This window comes from Cyanistes caeruleus, unplaced genomic scaffold (assembly GCF_971803275.1).
Source record: "Cyanistes caeruleus unplaced genomic scaffold, bCyaCae1.hap1.1 HAP1_SCAFFOLD_76, whole genome shotgun sequence".
Classification (NCBI taxonomy): Eukaryota; Metazoa; Chordata; class Aves; order Passeriformes; family Paridae; genus Cyanistes; species Cyanistes caeruleus.
The window spans coordinates 21,490-38,630 of NW_028255888.1; the positions used below are offsets into that span (position 1 = coordinate 21,490).

At 50.7% G+C, this 17,141-nt stretch overlaps 1 protein-coding gene across 2 annotated transcripts; it reads left to right on the top strand.

Moving 5' to 3' along the window:
- Nucleotides 1-2,006: 2,006 nt before the first annotated feature.
- LOC147646871 (uncharacterized) lies at nt 2,007-8,221 on the top strand. 2 transcript variants are annotated; one of them, XR_015281753.1, is made up of 13 exons: nt 2,007-2,238; nt 2,596-2,667; nt 2,756-2,827; nt 2,916-2,981; nt 3,432-3,539; nt 4,169-4,240; nt 4,329-4,400; nt 4,488-4,586; nt 5,038-5,145; nt 5,427-5,498; nt 6,122-7,107; nt 7,254-7,419; nt 7,949-8,221. XR_015281753.1 is itself a non-coding variant. In XM_086872695.1 (11 exons), exons 1-11 carry the CDS (start codon nt 2,142-2,144, stop codon nt 6,370-6,372), a joined length of 1,089 nt encoding a protein of 362 aa, XP_086728821.1. In that variant the 5' UTR covers nt 2,037-2,141; the 3' UTR covers nt 6,373-8,221. The 2 variants fall into 2 exon arrangements, 1 of the variants encoding a protein (XP_086728821.1); XM_086872695.1 differs by having other exon boundaries at nt 2,037-2,238; nt 6,122-8,221.
- Nucleotides 8,222-17,141: the final 8,920 nt, after the last annotated feature.

Below are 17,141 nucleotides of genomic sequence, written 5' to 3' on the forward strand. Positions count from 1 at the left end.
TACGAGGGATTCATTCTTCTCTGTGACCAGACTGCCTAAGGAGACATTCAGCATCAGGATTGTAAAGAGTAAATCATGACCTCCTGATCAGTACACAAAGATGTTTTACAGTTTGAACAGTAGAATGTTGTCACTGTAAGGTGCCTTCTTTGTTAATATAGCTCATATTGCGTCATGTTTTTTAAATACCAATGTTGTTGTACCAGCTTTCTTTGCTAAAATATTGTTATAAATGAAATTAGAATTTTGACAACTAGGTCCCTTGGCTTAATGGCAGTTTAATTAAAAATGAATACAATTTACTAATCTGAATAGTAATGTGGTATAAAAGAATACAGTTTAGTAAAATAATACAGTTTAATAAAAAATTAAAATTTATATATATAATCTACTAGTAATTAAGTATGATTAAAGCATAAGCAAAACCCACCAGGGTACGGAGGCTTCCCAGCCTGCCTCACGTTCAAAACAAAGCACTTCAAGCTAAACTCATATACTGTATGCTTATACATATTCATTAATGTTTCCTGCAAGTTTCCTCCTATTTCCGATTTTTCTGATTATACGTCACTTTTCTTCATGGCACATGCCTCACTTGTTGTTAGGAGGTCTTCAGTCTTCTTTTGGTGGTCTTTTGGTGAAGGCTTCTCTTCTTCCTCATTGTCCTTTGGATAACCTTACAGGTTTGCATGTGCGTACTAAGCCTTGTGTTATGTTAGTCTACTAATTAGCCTTATGTTTACTAATCTTTAGGCCCAATGCCTAAATTTGTTCTAATTTTGGTCCATCTCAAGGCCATTTTGGTCTTGAGACACCATTTATCTTCTAAACTACATCCTGTACTTTCATTTTGACATGTAACATCTGCAAAGGGGTACATCTGCTTTGTAACACTGATTCTTGATTGTTTCTAATAATAACTTTAATAACAGTTACAATTTAGTTAGCACGAACCAATTCCATTTATTACAACTGTAAATACCCCTTATATCCTTTTTTATTGGTTTCCATGCTAACGGCCTTGCTTTCTTCCTTGCTATGGATAAACTTGTATTTTGTCAATTTGTTCTTCTGCTGCCTCAATTCTTTGGCCTGCAGACCAGTTGCTAAGCCCATCCACATTCAGCTCTTAGTCTTCAGAGGGAACCTGTGAGCACAGTGAGAATCTCCCAGTGTGCAAGAGGGTCCCTGTGTGCCAGCTGCAGCTGGGGCCTCAGCCATCTCCTCTCTCAACAGGTTCCCCTCTGCAGCTTCACAGGAAAGGCCAAACACCTCCCTCAGGGACACCTGCACCACACATTTCACATCTCCATGCCCATACGTGATGTCCCTGTCACAGCTGCATTACCAGCTTGCTGCTGTGCAGATGCTGCCACCACCCAAAGCAAGGCCCTGTGTCCCTGAAGGGACCCGCCCTGCTCTGTGGCCTGGACTGAAGGTGGGTCCCTCCTGCCAGGGCAGGGCCTGACACAGCTCTTCTGTTCCAATAAAGAGATGGAGCTCTCACCCCAGTGTCTGGCTGGTACCACCAGCAAAGCCCACACAGCACCAGCCCTGGCTGAGCTCCATGTCCAGGAGCAGGCAGGGCTGACCACGGTGTGGGCAGGCAGGAGCCAGGCAGGGGCTGCTGTGACCAGCGGCGGGGCACTGAGGGGCTGGGGGAGTCTGTGTTGAGTGTCCCTGGTCTGAGGGCACATTTCCTTCAGTGGCATCACCTGGGCCTGCACCTCCTCCAGTGCCATGCCCAGGAAAAGAGGCAACCATCAAGAGCATCTCATGGGACAGAACATGACCAGCAATGTCAGCAGGCAAAACCAAGGTTTTGTTTAGCAATGACCCTTTGATGAAGTCAAAGATTTACAATCAGTCCAGTACAGATTGGAGTACAGATGGGAGAACACTCAGGGGGTACAGCCAAGGCCATGAGGTCACAGCAGTCTCTGGGGTGACAGCAGGCTGAGGTGACAGCAGGCTCTGAGGTCACAGAGCTCCCAGAGCCCCGTGGTTGCACAGCACCACAAGGATCGAGCAGTCAGTCTTTGACCACGACTGTTGTGGCAGCAGCGGTGCTGACATTGGGACAGTGGTGTCAGGACAGTGGTGGCAGCAAGAGCTGCAGGACTGGCAGTGGGCAAGGCACCATGGCCTTTGCTCTGCACCTCTTCCTCCTGCTCCTCCTGGCAGTGGCCCTGCCTGACAGGGCTGCCCAGGCTGCTCCGTGGCGAGCACGGCGAGCAGGTGAGCCGGCAGCCTCGGTCCCCTTTCCCGGGACAGTGCTCCCTTCTCCCTGGGAAGTGTTGGGGATGGTTTTCCCCCAGGGCTTAAGGGAGGGTTTCCTCTGTGGGAGGGAGAGAGTCCCCAGAGCCCCTGGGCTGGTCCCACTGCCCCACCAGGGATGTTGCATGGGGCCTGCAAAGAAGGTGGAGAGTGACCAGAGCCAGCCCAGAGCTCTCCAGGCCCCTCTGCAGCTTTGGCCATGTCCACCGACATCTGGCTGCCACGGCCTTTCCCAACCCCCTTGCAGTGCCCAGTTCCCTAAGGCAGAAGGGGGTCCCAGCACACCATGGAATGGTTCTGATCTGTGCTCCCTTCCAGATGAGGGTGGTAGGAAGGCTTCTCCAGCAGCATGGCTTCATGAAGATTTTAAGCCTCTGGAGCCCCATGCAGGTATATTCTCACTGTCCCAACAAGAAATAATCATTGACCACCTGTCATGAACCAGGTGACAGAAGCTTCTGTGGCTGTTGAGTTACAGGTGTGTCTGCATCAAGGACATTTCAAGCTCCTTTTCTGGTTGCTGCACGCAAGCCCAGCTCCCATCACAGGGGTGAGTGGTGTGTCCTTGCTGATCCCACAGGCTTGAGCCCTGGTTCTGTGGGATCCATTCATCTGAAAAGGAAATACTTTCTGTTAAGGTTCTCCTAGAGGGAGGAATAAACCCACAGAAGACAAGATGCTGAGTGAACTGGATAGACGCTATGGTGGGTCCAAGTCCCTCAGCCTTCTCCTGAGACTCAGCAGCCAGGGGCTTTCTCTGCACATCTGGACACGCCGTGCCTGGCACAGTGGGAAGGGATCCATGGCAGCTTCACTGCCCCCTGCTGCTTTCATGGCCTGCTGGGCTGTTTCCCAGCCTGGCCTGGCTACAGCTTCTCCCCAGCCTCTGCAGGAAGGCATTTGGCATCAGCTGACAGGGAGCCCAAACTGCAGCACAGGCCATGCACAGCCAGAGATCCCTTGCAATTTCCCAGTCTTGGGGTAGATGTGGAATGGCAGCTCTTTGGAGGTGGGAGGGCCCTGGCATGGCTCCAAAGTTTTGATGGCTTCCTGAACCTTATTCATGACTTGGACAAGTATTGGCTTTTGAAGATGCCACCTTCCTGTTGGGGAACAGCCCCACCTGATCCAGCTGTGGCTCTTCTTTTCTCCAGAGATGAACCCAAAGGCTGTGCTGAAGGCAGCGTTTCCCGGAGGAAGCAGTGGCTCATGGGCAGCCTCTGCTGCAGGAAGGGAGGCCATGCCAGGCACAGTCCCAGGAGGTAATTGCTGTGCCTCTGGGCCTGAGCCCTGCTGAGGCTTGAGCTGCCATCTCTGTTGCTTGGCTGTGTGAGCACAGTGCAGAGGAATTATCCTGAGCAGGCTCAGGGCACTCGGCTACAGAGCAGTTCTGCTGAGGTCCCTCCATGGGAGACACATCCCAAAACCTGGCAGCGGCTTCAAGGAATGCCCATGGTGGGGAAAGGGCTGAGGGGAGGGTAAAGCTCCAGTGTGCCCTGAGAGGGCCTGGCTCTGTCCCCTTGGGCTGGGGGAGCTGTCCCAGCTGAAGGACGGAGGGCAGGAGAGAGGGCAGGAGGAAGGTAGGGATATCTGTGGCACTGAATGCTGCAGTTTGGCCCAGGGCTTAATGGTTTCCTCTGTGGCAGGGAGAGCCCCTGGGCCCTGGGCTGGTGCCGCTGCCCCACCAGAGATATTGCATGGGGCCTGCAAAGAAGGTGGAGAGTGTCCAGAGCCAGCCCAGAGCTCTCCAGGCCCCTCTGCAGCTTTGGCCATGTCCACTGACATCTGGCTCCCTTCGCCATCCCCCGACCCCCTTGCAGTGCCCAGTTTCCTAAGGCAGAAGGGCGTCCCAGCACACCATGGAATGGTTCTGATCTGTGCTCCTTTCTAGACAAGGGTGGTAGGAAGGCTCCTCCAGCAGCTTGGCTGCATGAAGATTTTAAGCCTCTGGAGCCCCATGCAGGTATGTTCTCACTGTCCCAACAAGAAATAATCATTGACCACCTGTCACGAACCAGGTGACAGAAGCTTCTGTGGCTGTTGAGTTACAGGTGTGTCTGCATCAAGGACATTTCAAGCTCCTTTTCTGGTTGCTGCACGCAAGCCCAGCTCCCATCACAGGGGTGAGTGGTGTGTCCCTGCTGATCCCACAGGCTGAGCCCTGGTTCTGTGGGATCCATTCATCTGAAATGGAAATACTTTCTGTTAAGGTTCTCCGAGAGGGAGGAACAAACCTACAGAGGATAGTAAGTCGCTGGAGACATCCAAACACATGGATAAGATGTTGAGTGAACTGGAGAGACGCCATAGTGAGTCCATGTCCCTCAGCCTTCTCCTGTGACTCAGCAGCCAGGGGCTTTCTCTGCACATCTGGACATGCTATGGCTGGCACAGCAGGAAGGGATCCATGTCAGTCTTGCTGTCCCACTGCTGCTTTCATGGCCTACAGGGCTGTTTCCCAGCCTGGCCTGGCTGCAGCTTCTCCCCAGTCCCTGCAGGAAGGCATTTGGCATCAGCTGACAGGGAGCCCAAACTGCAGCACAGGCCATGCACAGCCAGAGATCCCTTGCAATTTCCCGGTCTTGGGCTAGATCAGGTGTAGGGGCTGTTTGGAGGAGGGAGGGCCCCGGCCAGCCCCAATAACCTGGCCTTTCTCCTGATCCTTAACCATGACTTTAACAAATATTGCCACTTGAACATGCCACCTCCTCAACGGGGAATGGTTCTATCTGATCGAGCTGTGGCTCTTCCTTCCTCCAGAGATGAACCCAAAGGCTGTGCTGAAGGTGCCATTTCCCGGAGGAAGCAGTGGCTCATGGGCAGCCTCTGCTGCAGGAAGGGAGGCCATGCCAGGCACAGCCCCAGGAGGTAATTGCTGTGCCTCTGGGCCTGAGCCCTGCTGAGGCTTGAGCTGTAAATCTCTGCTGCTTGGCAGTGCCTGCCTTTCAGGGATTTTGCACAGAGCAAAAGGTGTTGAGAATGTCCAGAGCCAGTCCAGAGCTTTCCTCAGGCCTCTCTGCAGCTTTGGCCATGTCCATTGACATCTGGCTCCCATGGCCTTCCCCGACCCCCTTGCAGTGCCCAGTTCCCTAAGGCAGAAGGGGATCCCAGCACACCATGGAATGGTTCTGATCTGTGCTCCCTTCTAGATTGGGATGGTGACATGGAGCATCTGGAAGTGCTGGTAAATGGCGGTTTGAAGACCTTGCCAGATGCTGGAGGCAAGTTCTCAATGTCCCTTTCCGCACAGAACAATCCGTGTCAAGGTGGCAAGAGCTCACTCATGTGCCATTTCCTTCAAGAGTCTGAAGGTTGACGGATTCTGGAAACCTTGCCCTGCTCCCTTCTGGAGCCCTGAGTGATCCCACAGCATTGCTGTCAGTGGGAGGAAGGAGCATTTAGCCGTCAATCCTCTTCCTGTGTGTAATGCCAGTGTCTCCTTCCGTGTGCTCTGTGCAGCCACGGAGAAGAGCAGAGAGGGAAGGGCTGGGCTCAGGGCTGTGCCCTGGGGCTCTGCCTTGTGTGGCTCCTTTCTGGCCCCAGGGAACCTGAGATGCTCCTGCTCCAGCTGCCAAGCCCTGGCCCTGCTTGAGGCTCAGTTCAGAGCTGCTGGCAGCTCCAGGGAGTCCTTTCTCCCCTGACTGCCATGCAAGGGGCTCCTTCCATCCCACTGTGGGCCCACTGCAGGCATGTGGTCCCCCTGCCCTTGCTACTGAGTTGAAGGCAGAGATGAGGAAGTGCCTTGGAGGGCAGCAGTCACCTGGGTGTACTCACTGCCACTCCAGCCTGAAGAAGAATCTTCAGCAGTGTCACGGGAGTTTTTCTGTCCTGACTTTCTTTGCAGATGAACCTGATGATGAAGATGATCCGGACTCCCCATTCATATCAGTTACTGAGCCTGATGATGAGGAAGATTATGAGGGTAGGTCAAGGCCTTTCCCCCTGGGAGAGCCTCCAGCTCATAGCCCAAGGCTCGGCCACGGTGGCATCTCTGCAGGTGCCAGGACAGAGCCGTGCATGGTTGTGCCCTCACCCTGCGTGATCCTCTCACTGCTCCTGTGGCTCAGTGCTGCCTGTGCAGATCAGCAGACATGACTGAAGCTTCTGTGGCTGTTGAGTTATAGGTGTGTCTGCAGGGAGGACTTTCCCAGCTCCTGAGCTAAATTCTGCCAGCAAGCCCAGCTCCCATCACTGGGGTGTGTGGTGCCTCCCTGCTGATCCCACAGGCTGACCACTGGTTCTGTGGGATCCATTCCTGGGAAATGCAAATACTTTATATAATGGTCCCCTGAGAAAGAAGAACAAACCTATAGGAGATAGTAATGTAGCAATGGGGGAACTCAAATACCTGGACATAGTCCTGAATGATCTGGAGGGATGCCATGGTGGGTCCATGTCCCTCAGCCTCCTCCTGACACTCAGCAGCCGGGGGCTTTCTCTGCACATCTGGACACGCCGTGTGCCTGGCACAGCAGGAAGGAATCCATGGCAGCCTTGCTGCCCCACTGCTGCTTTCATGGCCTACAGGGCTGTTTCCCAGCCTGGCCTGGCTGCAGCTTCTCCCCAGCCTCTGCAGGAAAGCATTTGGCATCAGCTGACAGGGAGCCCAAACTGCACCATGGGCCACGCACACCTTGAGATCCCCTGAAAATTTCCAGTTTCAGGCTAGTTCAGGTTTAGGGTCTGTTTGGAAGAGGGGTGGCCCTGGAGCATTTCCAAAACCTTGGGCATTTTCCTGATCCTTACCCATGTCTTTGACAAGTATTGCCTGGAGAAGACCAGCACAGCACAGAGAAATTGTGCCATTCGAGCTCAGGGGGTTGAGCCAAGGTGGGTTGAGTCTTGTGCCAAGGGGTGGCAAGGTGCCTGCAGGCCCCAGCTCTGGGGGAAACAGAGAATGTCCTGGCTGTATCCAGCATGCTGCCAGCTCAGCAGTGGAGCACAGCAAAGGCTCACGCTGCCCATTGCTCCCACAGATGCAGCTGGCACCACAGCACATGCTCAGAAGATCTGGGAGAGCATGAGAAGAGTTTTCTACCAGGGAACAGATGGTTTGATTAAGTTAATGGCCATTGTGGCTGGTGGAGCAGTTTTCCTGATGATGTGCTGTGCCGGAATCTGGTATTGCCAGAAGGGAAAACGGTGAGTGTTTTGCAATCTCGGCCTCAAACAGCTTCTTGAAAGGCTGCTCATAGTCAGGAAACATTCCCAGTGAGGCTGCTGTGCACTTGTGGGTAGGCCTTGGTTGCCCAAATAACTCTGCTGAGAGTTCTGCTGCTGCCCAGGCCTTTCATTGGCCTCTTAATTGCTGGGCCTTGTCCTGGCGAGCCCGCTGGGGCTGCAGCCAGTGCTGGCTCCCACTGAGGCTGCCTGGCCACGAGCAGCCCCAGGAGCAGCAGGCAGAGGCAAAGCAAGGTGGGCAGGAGAAAGAGCAGGTATGAGATTGCCCTTGAAAGGCAGAGGTGCTCTGGGGCCCGCTCCTGGTCAGGGACCCTGCCCAGAGCCATCCCCTGCTCGCAGGGGCCTTGAGGGGCAGCTGTCCAGCTGGGCCAAGCTGTGCCAGCAGCTCCAGCGGTGCTGGGGAGCCTTGGCCGCTCTGGGCCCTGCTGTGCAGGAGGGTCCCTGAGTGCCAGCAGTAGCTGGGGGCCTCAGCCACCTCCTCTCTCCACAGGAGCACCTCTGCAGCTTCAGAAGAGCAGCCAAAGATTTTAGTCTCTGAGAAGCTGACCTGTTATCCTCGCTCTTCACATCTCTCCCCATCTGCTGTGCTGCGGCTGCATCCCCGTCTTGAGGGCATCCCAAGACCCACACCTCCCAAGCGAGACCCTCTGCCCCTGAGCCCCCTGGCCCTGTTCCCTGGCCAGGACTGAAACTGGGCAGCCCCTGTCCACCAGAGCAGGGGTTGGCCCATGGTTTTTTTTCAAATAAAGAGATGGAGCTGTCACCCCAGTGTCCGGCTGGTACCACCAGCAAAGCCCACACAGCACCAGCCTCGGCTGAGCTCCATGTCCAGGAGCAGCCGGGGGTGCCCACGGTGTGGGAAGCAGGAGCCAGGCAGGGGCTGCCGTGACCAGCGGTGGGGCCCCGAAGGGCTAGGGGAGCCCATGCTGAGCGTCCCTGGGCTGTGAGGGCACATTTCCTTCAGTGGCATCACCTGGGCCTGCACCTCATGAGGCACACAGGGCAAATTTGGGCTCTCTCCTAAGGTGTGCAGGGATTCCCCATGAGGAGTGCAGTGGGGTTAAACTGAGAGTGGTTTTTACTCTTCTCAGCACAGCAAAGGGGACAGTCTTGGCCAAGGTTTTGCAGAGCTGGGAGGAAGCCTCCCAGCCCAAGGCGAGCCCTTGGGCCCGGCCTGTGGGCACAGCGGGCAGGTGGAGCCCATCCCTTGAGGCCAGTCCAGGCTGCTCGGGCCAGGCTGGGCCGGGTGAGCCGGGCCATTCTCTGGGGCACAGGAGGCACCCAGGGCTATAACTGGGGCTGTGGTTCTTCAGCTTGAAGGGAGGCTGGCTCTGTTGATTCAGAGGGCACAGCTTAGATCCCAGTTACCTTTGTAAACCTGCTGGGGAAGTGTTGAGGGCAGAGAGTTCCAACCCTTCTCACTGGGAAGCTGGGCTGATGCTGTGGGGTTTTTTAATTTTTTGCCCTCTAAATTTGTGTCCTGGCAGAGGATTAAGTTTGCTTGCTCTCAGTAAGCCCCTTTTCTTCTTGGTGCTGTTGTAAATGAAATTAAAATCAGACAACAAGATCTATTGAATTAACAGCAATTAAATAACAAGGGAAAAAATTATACAACTTAGTGAATTGAATACAAGGATGCAATATAATAAAATAATACTATTTAGTGGATTGAATAGAAATTTGGTATAAAAGGAAAACAATTCAGTAAAAGAGTACAATTTAGTGAATATCTTCATATATATATATATATATATGTGAATATAATTTGCTAGTAATTGAGTATGATTAAAGCATGAGCAAAACTGACTGGGGTATGGGCAGGGCTTCTCACCCTGCCTCACGTACCAAAACAAAGCAATTCAAACTAAACTTATATACTGTATGCTTATACATATTCATTCATGTTTCCCTTAAGTCTCCTCCTATTTTTGATTCTTTAATTTTACATCACTATTCTTCATGGTGCAAGCCTCACTTGTTGCTAGGGGGTCTTCAGTCTCCTTTCGATGGTATTTTGGATGAAGGCCTACGCTCATCCTCATTGTCCTCTGGATAACCTTACAGGTTTTGCATGGGTACTAAGTGTTATGTAAATAAGCATTGTGTTCCACTAATTAGTCTTACACTTCATAATCTTCAGGCCTATGCCTAAAGTTGTTCCAACTTTATCCATCTCAAGGTTGATTTCTTCTTGGGACACCACTTATCTCAAAACTACATCCTGTACCTTAATTTCAACACGTAACATCTGCAAAGGGGTACATCTGCCTTGTATCACCAATTCCCTTGATTGCTTCTAATAATAACTTTCCAAATAGTTACAATTTAGTTAGCACAAATCATTTCCATTTATTACGCTCCCCAAATTCCACTCCCAACATCTCCCCCGCTTCCAGCTCAGGATGGTGCCCCAATGAGACCCCTCCCCAAATCCCACCCCCAAGACACCTCCCCATCGCTGGAAAATCCCCCAAATCTCACTCCAAAATTGGGAATCCTCCCTGAGACCCCTCCCCAAATTCAGGCCTCCCCAAAATGCCCCTCCTCACTGGGATTAGGACCTCTCCCCATCAATGGAAATTCCCCCAAAACACAAAAAATCCTCCCCAAATCCCCTTCCCAAAATCAGAACTCCACCAGGACCCCTGAATTTCCCCCCAAAACCACCAAATTTTCCCCCCCAAATCCCCAATTTTTTTCCCCAAATCCCAAATCCTCTCCCTAAAAACCCCAAAGTTCTCCCCAAAGTCCCAAACTTCCTCCCCTAACACCCAAATGTTAGAAAAAAAATCCTTAAATTCTTGCCCTAAAACCCCAAAATTCCCCCCAGGACCTTCAGAGTTTCGCCCCAAAACCCCAAATTTCCCTCTGAACCCTCAAATTTCTCCAATTCCACCTCAAATCCTGGGAGAACTCCCCAAAAAACAGCAAGCCTTCCCAAAACCTCCACCAAAATTGCAACTCTCTCCCTAAAAATCACCAAAAATCTGAGAACATAAATTTTTTCATGCCGCGGGTGGGGGGAGAAACACCAGAAATCTCAGGATTTTTCCCGTTTTTTTGGGGAGTGGGGTCTCCCTGTTTCCTGTCCCCCCAGGTGACCCCACCCCAAAATTCCTGCCCCTCGGCCCCCCAAATTAAGTGTAAATAAATAAAAAGATGAAAAAAGGAAAAAAAAAAAAGGGGGGGGGGAAAGGTAAAAAAAAAAAAAGCCAGAGAAAAAATTAAAAAAATATTTTCTCACCTCAGTTTGGGGGGAAGGGGATGGAGGAAATATTGGGGGAGGGGGTGAACCTCCAGAAAAAAAAAATTGAGGGACCCCCCGTGTCCTGGGTTGATTATGATGTTAAATTGTATCCCCATTCGTCCACCTAACCCAGACACAGATTTTGTATTCTTAATATTCCATCTAAAAGTGAGTGGAAAAGAAGCACAGAGCCTGTTATCAGACTGTACTTGCTCCCCCCACATCGGGAGTTTTGACTACAGCACAGACAAGACAAGACACAGATCGCCTTGGCTTTCCAACTAGCCGGAGCAGAGAGGTCTTCCTGGACTGTTTTCTTTCCCTTTTTCTGAAACGAATCGAACCTGCTCTGGACTGGGGAGTCGGGGGAGCACCGGGAGCTTGCACCCGTGGACTACCGGGAGCCCAGCTTGGGCAGCGGCATTTTCCAGCACCAGAGGGACTGATAACAGAGCGAACACCCACAGGAAAGAGACCCTCTGAAGTTCGTCATCTCTTCTGAATGGCGAGAGGTTTTGTAATTTGATATCATTCATTCTTGTGCTGGGTAGAGCTGTGCCTGTGAAATAAACAGGATTTTTCCACTTCTCTCAGAGAAATCTCTTCCGAACCGGTTGAGGGGTGGGAGAAAAGGGCCACCTGGGTTTGCTTCCCGGGGGGAGGCCCATTGGAGGTTTTCTCCCAAATTTGCCCTAAACCAGGACAGCGGCCCTCGGCAGTTGGCGGCCTTTGGGGTGGAGCCCAGTGGCACGCGAGCGGCCTTTGGTGGCTGCTGTCGGCCGGCGGCTGGGCAGACCTGCTGTCGGCCGGCGGGCCGCCGTGTGACGCGTCGAGCGGCTCTCCCCTATCGGCCTGAGCGCCTCGCCGCCTTCGCGTCTCCCTGAGAGGGAAGGAGGGAGCCCTCAGAAGCCGGCGGCGCTCCCTCCCGCGTCTGGGCCCGAGCAGATGGCGGCCCTGCTCCCGCCTCGGTTTCTGCCCGGCCGGCTCGGTCAGCGGGGCTGCCGTCCGCCTGCAGGTTTCGGTGGGGCCGGCCGGGGGCGAGCGGGAAGAAAGCCGCCGTCGGAGCGAAAGCCTCCGAGAGAGCGCCGGCGAGAAAGCTTCCTCGGAAAGGGAGGAGACCGAGCCTCAAGCCGCCGGCGGCCCCGTCGGCCCGCTCCTCAGCCCCCGCAGGCGTTGTCGCGGTGCCGAGCGGCCGGCCGCTTGAGGAGCCGCCTGGGCCGTGGGCGGGGAGGGGCCGACGGCGGCGGCCCGAACCCAAGCCGCAGGGGGGCGGGGAAAGCCCAGAAGGCGGTGCCAAGGCAGGGTGACGTCAGAGGGCGGGGCCGCCCGGCGAGCCCCCGGAGGCGGGCCCGGGCCAAAGACCTGCGCGGAGCGCCGAAGAGCCGGCCTGTGCAAGCGGCCGCCCGCTCGCCGCCTCTGCCGGGGATTCGAGTCGAGTCACGCCGGGGGCCGGCGGCTTCCAGCCGCGTCCCACCGCCCGCTTCCGCCTGCTTCCTTTTCCCCGCTGTCCGCCCCGAGGTGCCGCTTGCTGGCTGGTGCCGTGTCTGCTCCCCGCGGGGTGGGGACGCCCCGTTGCCGGCCTGTGCAAGCGGCCGCCCGCTCGCCGCCTCTGCCGGCGACTCGAGTCGAGTCACTATGACTCTTAACAGAGGTAAGTTTGCATTCCTAACTGGGCTTAGCCGCTGAAATCAGACCTCCTCGTGGTCCCGCTGGATACCCGCAAGGGTAACTAGCTGATTTCTGCCCCAGTGTGAGTGAGGTTGTGTTTTTCACTGCCTCCCTGCCTTTGGACTCGCCACCCAAAGTGCAGTTTCACGATTTTGCGTCGAAAAGTTATCGGCAGAAGCTCCTTAAAAGCTCCCTGCCTGAAACCGAGCCCGCGGTCAAGTTGGGCAAAGCTGACAGCGCTTGAGGGGGTGCTGTTAGTCAATATTCCCTCAATTGGACTTAGTTTTACTTTGAAACGGCACCACGGCAAAGGCTTTAAAGCTACTCCGTGTGTCCACGGCAACTCAAACTAATTTTAAAGACTGGTATATAAAATCGCCACAAAACCCAAATTTTAAACCCTCAGAACTGGGAAGGGAGGTTTGGAAAAGTTTAAAACTGGAGTTCTACAACTCGATGCATTGTGCCGAAGAATGTAATGCCCATTGTGTGGGGCGGGAGGGGCTGGAGGAATACCCTGATGTGTACTGTGATGATACAATGACTTGCTTATCTCTAGATGATAACGGGATTGATAAGAGCCAGGAAAAGACTGCCACACCCCCACCCACCCAGGAAGAAGCAGCAGTTTTATCAGAGCCAGAGGAAACCACTATTCAACCACCAAACAATGGGGAATCAGAAGACTGCCCTGTCATATCAGTTCCAGATGAGAATCCACCCTGCCCGTGCTGCGGTATTAAAACGAATAAAATGCCTGGATTAATTGAACATTTACTCAGAGCACATGGAATTAGAGAATGCAAATTTAAATGCACCAAATGTGATTTGGAAAATACAAATTTTCACAGCATTGCCTGCCACTAACCAAAATGCAAAGGTAAAATAAAAAAACCATCCCCAGGAAAATGGCCCTGCAATGTATGCCAGATGAGTTTTCAAACTAAAATTGGACTGGGACAACATAAAAGAATTGCACATCCAGCAGTCAGAAACCAGGAGAAGCTAGAAGCCATGAGACCAAAAGAAACATCAGCAAGAGGAGCCCACAAGAAATGCTGGAGTGAAGAGGAGGAAAATCTGCTAATCCAACTAATAAAACAATATGAGGGTAATAAAAACATTAATAAACTGATTGCTGAACACATCCCATCCAAAACTGCAAAACAAATCAGTGACAAGAGATGCTATCTGATGTTAAAACAACAAGCCTCAATTGGATTACAAACTAACAGAAAAACAGAAGAGCAGCCACAGGAAAAAATTCAAAAGCCATCAAAGCGTAAAGAAACCAAAATAAAGCAGTTGAAAAAACACTAGGAAGATATTATCCCATCAAAGATCAGTGATGGCACCTTCATTTTGTATCAGGAAGCCTTCCAAGAAATTCTCAAAAAGAAAAAAAAGAATCCCACCCACACCATTAGTGAAATAACCAACGACTGCATGAAGGTATTTAAAGAGATGCACAGCTGGGAAAAGAACACGGCCTCGTCCGTGGGGCTGTGCCTGGCTGTGCTGCTGGAGCTCCACAGGGACCTGATCTGCAAGGCTCTGTCTGCTGTGGCCACCTGATCCAGCAGGCATTCTCCATTTATTTCAAGACTGTTCTTTTATCATTTTTCTGTAGTGTATAAATAAAAGATGTGTTCTAATAAACAGACTGCAAGACTGTTCTTTTGCTGCCCAGGGTCTGCAGGGCATAGGGGAAGACGGGGAAAAGGGTGCTTGTGCTCAGCAATCTGCCGAGGTGTGCAGTGGTGCAGGGAAAATGGCCAGAAGCCCCTTGGCCTTTGGTGGTTGTGCTGAAGGCACAAGCCCTGTCCCAGCCTGGCAGCACCATCTGTGTCCTCCTGCCCATGTGGTGCTGGCTGGATTGCTGAGGGCTCCCAGGTGCATCTTGATCCAGCTCCATGAGCAGCCCCAGGCTTGATTTGCCTTGTTCCTGACAGCCGGCTGCTCTGGTGCTTCCCTGGGGCTCCTAACTGGAGCAGGTTTATCTGAGGGGGGTGAGAATGCCAGGATGTGCCAGGACCAGAGCCCTGGGGTTTCCAAGGAAGAAACCATCAATCCCCTTTTCCAGGAGATCCCAACCCTCTGAATCACACTTGGGATAGAGATCAGCAGAATCGCTGGAGTGCTTGAGACCAGAATGCTGGGAAAAAACCTGATCTTTAATTAACCCCATTTCCTGATGGGAAATAATCCAGGAATTTGGTTCCTGGAATTGGAAAAAGAAGGAAATGTTTTTTTGGGAGGTGCCATAGGTGCTCCTGGACGGGGGATTCCCTAATCCATCCTTCCCTGATTGAGGAATGGAAGTTTGTGGGATGAGCCAGGATTAACAGACCCCTCCCTCAGGTGTGTGATCCAGGATTTTTCTGCTTTTTCCCAGCCCAGGTGAGCCATGTGCAGCCTTCCAAATGGATTGGTTCAAATCAGGAAGGATTTTATTCCCCATGGGAATAAACCTGGGCTCCAAAACACTCCCAGAATGGCAAAATCACAATTTTAGCAGTTTTTTTCCAGCTCCACATTGCAGGAATTCATGGATCTGCTGGATGATGGGTTCTCATCCCAAATAATCTGCCTGTTTGTCGAGGAACACTCTGGTGATGGTGCTGATACAAGTTGTGCTGATTCAGTCTTCTGAGAGTTTTGGGGATTTTTTTGGGGCGGGATTTCAGGTGTCTGAGACAGCAGGGAGTGAGGCAGGAGAGAATCCAGATCCAGAAAAATACCGGATAGTGCAGGGAATGGGGAAATCGCAGTAGAAACAAGCACAAAGGAACTGGGAAAAAAAGCATTTTTAAGACGGGAAAAAAAGGATAACATTCCAACCAAATGCACTAGATGCGTATGGATGCTGAAAGCAGGCAGGGAGCACAGAGCCTGTGTGAAACTGAGTCACACAGGCTTCTCACTCTGGCCTGGGAAAGCATAAGAAGGAATCCCAACAGTTCTTGGTAAAGGACACCAATTTGCAGGTGTTAGTCAAGGGCTGGTGTTCCACTTAACCAATGATGGTGATGTGTACCTTTAATGAGCAATGGGAGTTTTACCTCTCAGACCTTCTCAAACATGTGTATAAAAGTAGATTAAGAATAATAAACTTTGCTCTCTTGGACAATGCAGCCAAGGGAGTCAGTGTCGTACTCCTCGCCATTCCTAATACAGTGCGAGAGAAAAGAATAACTTGGAGGTGGAATAGGAGAAATTCCAACACAACAGGTTACCAAGGCCTGGGAGGGCCCAAATTTTTCATTTTATTTGGGAATTTTTTTGGTGTTTATCAATGTTATTGCATTGTTTTTTTCCAGGAAAATCCTGGTTTCTTTCTGATGGGACTTGCCTCCTGTTCTTGTAGTTCTGATTTTGCCCATCCTCATTCCCAAAAGTTTTTAGAAATTTCTGTAAAATGATGAAAATGATGATGGACTGTGGCCTTTTTTCTTTCTCCTTACTTGTGATGCTATTGCAGTGAACAGAAGAAGAAAAAACACTGATAAGAAATGGTAAAAAAAAAGATAAAAAGATCAGCATTTTACCGTGTATCAGTGCTTGGCTATTTGTTTTAAAGCTTTTTTGGCAAATGTTCTTTTTGCTATAAAATAGAATTATATGAAGCCCTGAAGAGGTTTAAAAAATAAGAGAGAAAAAGTAAATTATAATTTAAAATTTGGCTTCTTTTTCAAAGGAGCAATCCTTTTAGACTACAAAAGTGTCGTGGTTTTAAAGCAGTAACTAAAAAATTACTAGAAAATTTACTTATTTCTTGCTATGAGATGTGGATTAGAACAAGAGCAAAACAGGCTTAAAACTTAGAAGGAATAAAGTAAGTTCATTAACAAAACTACAAGAATAAGAACACCAGAATAAACCTCCAGAAAAACCTTTTTATCCCCCACTACTTAACCATTCCCTTGTTCAAATGACAACATAGAGACAAAAAAGTTTGGAACTCAGGTGTTTAAAACAGTCCCAATTCCTGATAGAGTCTTTTCATCAGCCTTTGTAGAGAAACAGAAGTCTTCTTCTGCTAATCTATGGAGTTTCTCACAAGAAAACTATTTTTGTTATAGCTTTCTATTTTTCTGATGTCCAGAAATCTGTCATCATATTTTCTCCTCCCATTTCACATCACTCTGAGGTGTGTTATGGGCCATGAGTCTAGGGATGTCATTTTTAAGGATGAGTTATTCAAAGGCAAAAGTTCTCTTCATTTGTCTTTGTGAGCTTCCCTGGAAAAAAGAAATTTTCTCTTTGCCTCTCAAGGCTTCAAATCTTCAACTATTACTTCTCCCCACTCTGTTCCAGCACTTCACTGTATCACAATTCCTCCACCTTTTGCTCAAAATCTATACTTTGAACACTCCATTCCTCCCTATATACTCTGTCATGAATTAAAGGAGTTTTTTCAGGACACTATTGTCCATCTCCATAACTTTAACAGAAAAATATTTCAGCTTAATTAAAGCATCTCCTTATTCTCTACCTCTTCTGAAGCTTAACTCTTTTCTTTACTGTCTCTGATAGTTTATAAAGTCTCTTTACATGTTGATTACTATATTTTTCTTTTTCTGGAAAAAAAGGATTAATCTGAAAGTCTCATCTGGGTGATGAAAGAGTTAAAATCTTGCCCAGGCTTTGTAGATGGTTCTGTGATCTCTGCCGGAGCAGCAGCTGGAGTTGTCTGCAATGGAAGATTGTTCATGGCTGCTCTGGAGAGTGTGGTCACTGTCTCAGCCCGCCACAGCTCAAGAGCTTC